The following is a 7,835-nucleotide window of genomic DNA, read 5'->3' on the forward strand; positions in this document are numbered from 1 at the left end:
TCACCAAAAAAATAAAATAATAATTAGTAAATATTTTGTGAATAAATACCCAAAAATTTATGTATTTATTCACAAGATAGTCATTGCTTATTTTTTTTTAAAAAGTTAATTGAAACATACAATTTATGTTCTTTTAATGTTATTTGATGATAAATAAGTTATAACATATAAATTTAAGTTAATTATTATTATAATTTTGTTTAATTTCACAAGAATTAAATAAATTAAAAATATAAATTGAATTTTCAGGTAAAATTTAGCGAACTTACTTTAGATATGTTTCGTATGCTACAAACTTTAGAAAGAGAACCCCAAGAAGACACTACACAATTGTATGATGCCTCTCCTGCACCTGGAAGATTGCCTTTTGTAATGTTATACTTATGATTAATCAGTTTTAAAACTTGTTTGTGTAAATTTATATAAATTATTGTTTACAGCCAGAAAACGGTGAACAAAGACCTCTGAAGCGTGAAAATCCACACAAATATCTTCTGTATAAACCAACTTTCAGTCAATTATTTGTGTTTTTGGCATCAGGATTTAAAGAACTTCCGCCAAATGGTGTATTATTATTATATTTATCAGCTGATGGAAGTTTTTCTAATATTAAACATCCTGATGACAGTATGTATTTAATGTTTTTAAAGTCTAACAAATCTTATTGTCAGTTCAACTATAAAGAAATATTTTTTAAATTTCATTACTTTATTAGTTTGTATCATTATTACATTTATAAATATTAATCTCAACTTTTTTAGTGGGTTACGATTATGGAGGTGTCGCCACCAACAGTAAGCGTGAACCAGATCATGCAAATAAAAGAAATATTCAGTTGAAAGATATGCATTGGTAAGGATTTATTATTTTATTTTAAAAATTTTACAAAAAAGTACTTATTTCAAAATTTTTTCCCCTCCAGTTTATTCCCAGGCGATCTGTATCCTTATACCCGTAAACCTTTATTACTGATTGTCGACAGTGATAACAGTCATGCCTTCCAACACATACCTCGTTATTTTGGACAACCTGTGGTGGTACTGATGTCACCCGAAGATGTACCAGCTGCCTTCCGTGGTAATTGCTTCAGTACACTTCTTTAATGTATTTTTTTTTTTTAAATATTAAATGTATAATTTTTTTAAAAAAAAACTTAAAAACACTTTTAGATCAACAGCACAATGGCAGTCTGTTTACTCTGTTTCTTCATAGTCCATTAACGGCATTATGTTTTATATGCAATATTGTGGATATTCCTATAACACTCTGGGAGAAAGGTCAAAGCCATATGGATCGATTTATGAGTGAAGCTAGTCGTTTACTCACTAGGTCTCGAAATATTGGTAAATTTTATTAAATTATTTGATTTTATCATTTAGAAAAAACTCAGTGATTATTAGTTTAAAAATAAATATAACCCATCAGCAATTACATAATCATAATTTACTTTAAAATAATATAAATGTTAGAGTGCTTGCAACATTTTTTATCTGTTTAGAAAACTTTTTCAAAAGTAACTTTTAATATTTTTGAAGTTTAAGGCTCATGTTAAGATTAACTAATCCAATAATTATTCGATTAGTTAATTAATCTACAAATTACAAAATAGAAATTAATAAATGTTCTTAAATTTTTAGTCTTTGTTGTTGTTATTTATTTTTCAGTATAATTAGGAAGTTAAATCTCTAAATATCTATCTTATTTATAATTGTACCAATGAATATCATAATTTTTTCAATACATTGAATAATCTTATTTTTCTAAATCAGTTATAAATAAATGATATTTAAAACTAACACAGTGAAATAAAGACAGAATTGCTGATATTTTCATAGAAATTTAATAATGTAAAAGAAGTTTTTTTAACTAAAATCAAGGATTGATTGAAATTTATTACAGGTTTGTTTAAAAATATTATTGTGATGATATATTACCATTTTTTTAATCTGTACTAATATTATAAAGAGGTAATGTTTGTAAGTTTGGATGTAGCAGGTAATCTTCAAAACTACTCATCCGATTTCAAAAATTCTTTTGCCAATATTTAGAATGGAACTTCAGGGTGGACATAGGCTGTATATTATTCCGGTAAACATTCATATAAATTAAAAGATATCATCTAGGTTAAGGCTTTTATGTCCAACAGATGATGCTACAAGTATGGTGACCTAAGTTTGCTTTTCTGTGAGGATGAACTAAAGCAGATCATCTTCTATCTATCTATATAAATAAAAATGTAATTTTCATTTGTTCTTACCAATTTTTTTGAAATTTTGACACAACGTTGTATTCGAATACGCACATGTTTTTATATAATATACGTGTCGAAATTCCCCCCACTGGTGGGAGATTGTTAGGATTAAGGCTTACCATGAAGAAGTTGGCTTCTATTATACTATTTTAGATGTGGTTTTTTGCGTTTTTGATTGCATTTTAATAGGGTACATCAACAGAATATACACTAAAAAGGGATTTTTCAAAAAATTTCTTCCCATGGGGAAAGTGTTATACATTTATAATAGATACATTTTGAGCCACAACATCATGTGGCAGGATCTGCTAGTGTATTTTAAGATTACATTGAGAGTTAATATAAGAATAATAAGAATTAATTATATAGAAAACCAAGCCCGAATTATACTAATAATCAAATGATAGAACCAGATTAACTATCAGACTAGAACTTGGCAAATTAATTATTGGTTTGTTTGGAAAGTAATTTCATTTTTTCCGTGGCAAAAAAAAAACAATATTTTTATAATAAATAAATATTTTATTGAATTATTTATTGAACATTTTGGTCAAATATTTGGCCATCATTTCTGGTAGTAGCATGATTCCACATTTATAAAAGTTTTGATGTTTGCTTACGAAAAAAACAGATCCAAGTAATTTTTGACATTTTCATTTCAAGTAAACGTCTAACAGTTTAAAAAATTTTATAAAGACCGGAACAAGTAATAATCTGAGAGTGCCTGATCTAGCAAATATGGTTGATGTGATAGCACATCCCATCTAAACTGTAACAGTTTCTGACGAGTTACCAAACTTGTGTGAAATTTGGCATTATCATCGTAAACCACTACACCTGTTTTGTTGATCAGTTCTGGATGCCTTTTCTGTTTGATGATATTACTCAGTTTGTATACTCGATGGCAGTACGCTTTCGAATTAATCGTTAAATTGTCTGGTAAAAGCTCAAAAAAAAATTTCCTTAAAATCTCACCAAAGAGAGCATTTCCTTACGAACATATGGAACTCATATATCAAGCTTTGAAATGAAACCAGTTTGTTTCAAGTAATCATAAACAGTTCAATTCAACAAATTTAATCTCTTAGTGATTTCACGTGTTGTTATTCGGCAGTTTGCTTCAATCAGTACCTTTGTTTTGTTTTTGTTGGCTTCAACTGGCTATCCAGAAGGTGGTGAATATTGAAGGATAGAACGAAATTTTGTAAACCAGTTTTGGCATTGTCTTTCTCTCAACGCATCTTCTCCATACATGTACCACAATTTTTTTCTTGCTTGAACAGCATTTTTGATTTTTTGGTAATAAAAAAATAAAATATGCTGAAAATGATGCTGTCGATTTTCCATATTTGATGGGACACCGAAGAAAAAAAAATTGTACAGAACCAAACAAAATTTTTTACAAATAAGCCTTTAAATGTCAGCTGTCAAAATATATAATGAAAATGTGGTTTAAAATGAAATTGGCTGGTAAAATACATGTAATTCCTCTAGTAATAAAAAATCGAAATTACTTTCCGAACAACCCAATATATAGATGATATGTGATTAATTATAATACAGATATCTGTATAATTAATTAGATAAGTTTTAATATAATAGGTAATCTGGCTCTATCATTTGATTNTTAATATTTTATGATAATTCTCTAATGAAAAACACTTTACCAAAATAAATAATGAATTCTGTTTGTTTTATTTCTCTTGGGAAAAAATTTAATTAATGATAAGTGGTTTTGCTACCAATACTTTGTATTCTGAATAAAATTAGTAGAACACACACTTCTATATTTCAGAAAAATAATTTACTTTGTTCAATTAAAAATAGTGTTTATTTTTTTCATTTCAAACATATTTATGTATTAATTTATTTTTACAGACAAATTTTGGATTCAAAATATGGCTTGAAACGATGGCAAATAGGAGAGATTGCCTCTAAAATAGGCCAACTTTATTACCATTATTAGTAAGAATTGTCATTTTAATTACCATTAGATTTATGTATAAAATTTAAAAAATGATATGTAATATTCATAAAAATTTTTATTTCAGTTTGAGAACAAGTGAAACAAACTATCTGAATGAGACGTTTTCTTTTTATGCAGCAATTCGTGCCAGAGGTTATTATAGTAAAGCGAGTAAAGAAGAAAGGTAATGTTTATTTATTTGCAGTAATCAGAATAGACTTGCAATGCATATATTTTATGTGATTTTCAGTATAATAGTTTGGAATTATGATTGAATTTATAAACGTATATTTTTAATATATATTTAATATTTTTTCAGATCAGATCTTATGGTAAAAAAACTCCGTTACTATGCACGTTTCATTGTTGTCTGCCTCCTGCTCAAGAAAATGAAATTAGTAAGGGATTTAGTAAGAGTAAGTTTGTTTTATATTTTCATTAGATGTTTTTACAGGAAATGATCCATATTGGAGCATTTCAATATACGACCAAGTTAATGTAACTAGAAAATGTCACAAAGTTGAGTGAATTGCTTCAATAAAAATTTTATTTTTATATTTTCAAAATTTATTTATTTTTTCATATTTATAAAATTTAAAATATTTCTGATTATAAAAACTAAGATGTCTGTTTTAAGGTACTATAACTTTTTATGAAATAGAATAAAATATACTTGCTTTCTCTACATCATAAAAATTGTACCTGAAGATAAACATTACATGCTCAAAAATACTACTACACAAATAATAAAATTGATAAAACTCCAGAAAAGAAAGTACATTTTATTTTATTTACAGATAATATATTTTTATGAAATGTAGTACTTATATAAAATTCTTTTATTACTTTAAATAAATTTAATAAATACAAAATTTTGAGTAAAAACTATATATAGTGCAATAAAAAATATATATATTATACTATACTATATTTTTATTTAAAAGCAAAGATAAAAATCTAACATGTTTCATAAATTTCCCAGCAAAAATGCTTAAAATTGTACATTGTGCCATTTGTTGTGATATTTTATTAAAAACTTTTTATATTTTTAACTATTATAAAATGGCAAAAGGTTTAATTTTCAGAGTAGAGATAAGTTTTATAAAAAACTGTAAATTCTAATAACGAGTACAATCTTCGTTAAGTCTGACCTTACAGCCGGGAAGTAAAACGGAATAAGCGAAAAAAATATTTCGGGGATAAGTTTGTGTGTATATATATACATACACACTTACGTATATATATATATATACATTTGCGCACACGTACTGTACGTGTGTTGGTTTGTCTATTTCGTCTAATATTTCTCATATCTCGAGATGAAATAATGATAAAAAACGAAATTTGGCAAGTTAGCTTGTATATAACGGAAATCGTCGCTCTTACATCTTAGTGGTTAAAGGTCGAAGGGGTGGAAAGATAAGGGATGTCGTTCTTACGTCGAGGGGGTTACATTTAGTCAAGATTTTCTCGTTGCTAGAATTTGTATTTTGTCTAATAAAAACCTATCTCTATCCTTATAATTAAGCTTGTTGCCATATTATCATAAATAATGGTATAACGGTTACTTATATAACACTAACTTATATCATATAGTACAGCATAAAATTTTAAATTTATGTTAAAATATGTCTTAGTGTTTTTCTGCCGAAAAGTTAAGGAATTCATTACAAAACTTTTACTATAAAAAGTAATTAATTTTTATTTATTTATCAATCTTCAGATAATTTTTCTTTTGCATATATATGTACTGTTTTAATATATATAAAAAATTTAAGTTTAAATTATATCAATGACAAATTTATATCTTTCTTAAAACATAATTTTACTGTTTTTACATCTTGACGAAACTTCAAGGTTTTCTGAACACAAGTAACACACTAAACCTTTACACTTTAAAATAAATATTATATATTATCTGATAGAATTCCAGATTTGATGAGTAATTCAACAGATGCAGTGTACAGAAAATTGTAGACAGCAGAAATTAGTAGAAAATGGAGAGGAAAGAGAAAAGTAACCCATTCGATACAGTTAGTGTTTTCTCTCGTATATTTTTCTGGTATGTATTATTATTATTTTTTCGATAATAATTAAAATTTTGTAATACAAATAATTAGTATGTTGTTTTCTTAAAGTAATCTTTTAAAACAAAACCTCTCATATTTTCATTCTGTTATTTCATGTTATAATACAGGTGTATAGACAAATCTTACATTATTGTTTCATTTAAATTTCCGTTTTTAAAAGAGAGAACCGCAAATTTTTTCGTATGCATGAAATTCCGAAACATACAGTATATATTGAAAGAAATTTATCGTTTCTTGAGATAAATGAAAAAGATTTAATTAAAATTATTTTGTTTATGAAACACGCGATGTACTTTGTATTCGATGTGTGTTTATTTTTTCGTTTAATCTAAAATGTTACTCAAACTATAATTAATATGAATTTAGTTCGCAGTTCGTTAAGATGTTTTTTCTTTTTCTGTAGCGAGCTTGTTCTGTTCTCGATTTTTTTTATACTCCACGATGAATATGTTTTCTTTTTTGTATAGTGGGATGTTTGAATTGTAGTTTAACACTTTTCTAATCTCACATGGTTTTGTGTATGGCTCGAATTCAATCTTCTTTGCCTTTCTGGTTATTTTAATGTCGAGGTTGTTTTTTTTGTGTTTGACTCATTTCCTACCTTAAATTTAATATTATCATTTAATTTGTTTATTTTTTATCTTAATTTTATTATTTCTTGGTCGTATAGTATAATTATGTCATCCACATGTCGTTTATAGAACTTTATGCCTGTAATTTGTTTGATTGCTTGATCTATATCAGTGTTTCTCAACGGGGGCGATATCGCCCCCATGTGGGCGTTTTTCCATGTTGAAGGGGCGATTAGTAACAATTTATATTTTGGGGGGCGGAAAACAATTTTTTGGGCGATATAGAAAAACATTATATTAAGAATAATTAGATATTTTATTCGTTATATCGTACAATAATTAAACAAATAACATTATACTAGTCACAAGTCTATTCAATGCAGTACGAATTTGGCGTTAGTCTTGGTCCTCGGCATCAGAATTTTGAAGTGAAAGGGGCGATAATAGGTAACGGTTTTATTGAAGGGGGCGATACTACGTTGAAGGGGGCGACGATTCGTTAGAGGTTGAGAAACACTGATCTATATCTACCATAACAAGTTCTGCTAGCTTCGGTCCTATGACTGACTTCATGCTTATAACTGTTTGTTGTGTGTAGAACTTACTGTCGACTTCGAAATAATTACTCTTGTATACGAATTCTGTTAAATCAATTTCTTCTTTTTTGTTTCAATTTTTCTAGTGTACAGTACTTTCCATTAGATTCCAGGTTATCGAACGTACATGTTTACTATATCTAAGCTTGGAGGTCTGTAATTTTTGTTGATTTTTATATTTTCTATGTCATGTAAAAGTTCGTCTGCGTGTTTGATGGAGTATTTCGAATTTTATACTTTTGCAATTTTCGTTTTAATTGTTTTCTAAATTTTATAGGACTGAATTTTTGAAGTCGACGATGGGTTATATTTGTTTGCCTGGTTTATGTGTTTTTAGCTGTAGGTTTAGCTTAGGGATCC

The 7,835-nt window shown here is 27.1% G+C and overlaps 1 protein-coding gene across 1 annotated transcript in view; it reads left to right on the plus strand.

Annotated features, from left to right (window-relative positions):
• The window catches only part of LOC111642430 (protein SCAI-like), a gene marked incomplete at its 5' end in the record, with an annotated part of 30,552 nt that overhangs the window by 4,514 nt on the left and 18,203 nt on the right, over positions 1-7,835 (plus strand). Inside the window, 3 exons of the mRNA XM_023388782.1 lie at positions 4,130-4,216; positions 4,303-4,401; positions 4,537-4,633. Of these exons, the coding sequence (XP_023244550.1) occupies positions 4,130-4,216; positions 4,303-4,401; positions 4,537-4,633 (283 nt within the window). The remainder of the gene's footprint in view (positions 1-4,129; positions 4,217-4,302; positions 4,402-4,536; positions 4,634-7,835) is intronic.

The sequence above is a fragment of the Centruroides sculpturatus genome, unplaced genomic scaffold (assembly GCF_000671375.1).
Source record: "Centruroides sculpturatus isolate CEXI.00-Female unplaced genomic scaffold, Cexi_2.0 scaffold1537, whole genome shotgun sequence".
In the NCBI taxonomy this organism is placed as follows: domain Eukaryota; kingdom Metazoa; phylum Arthropoda; class Arachnida; order Scorpiones; family Buthidae; genus Centruroides; species Centruroides sculpturatus.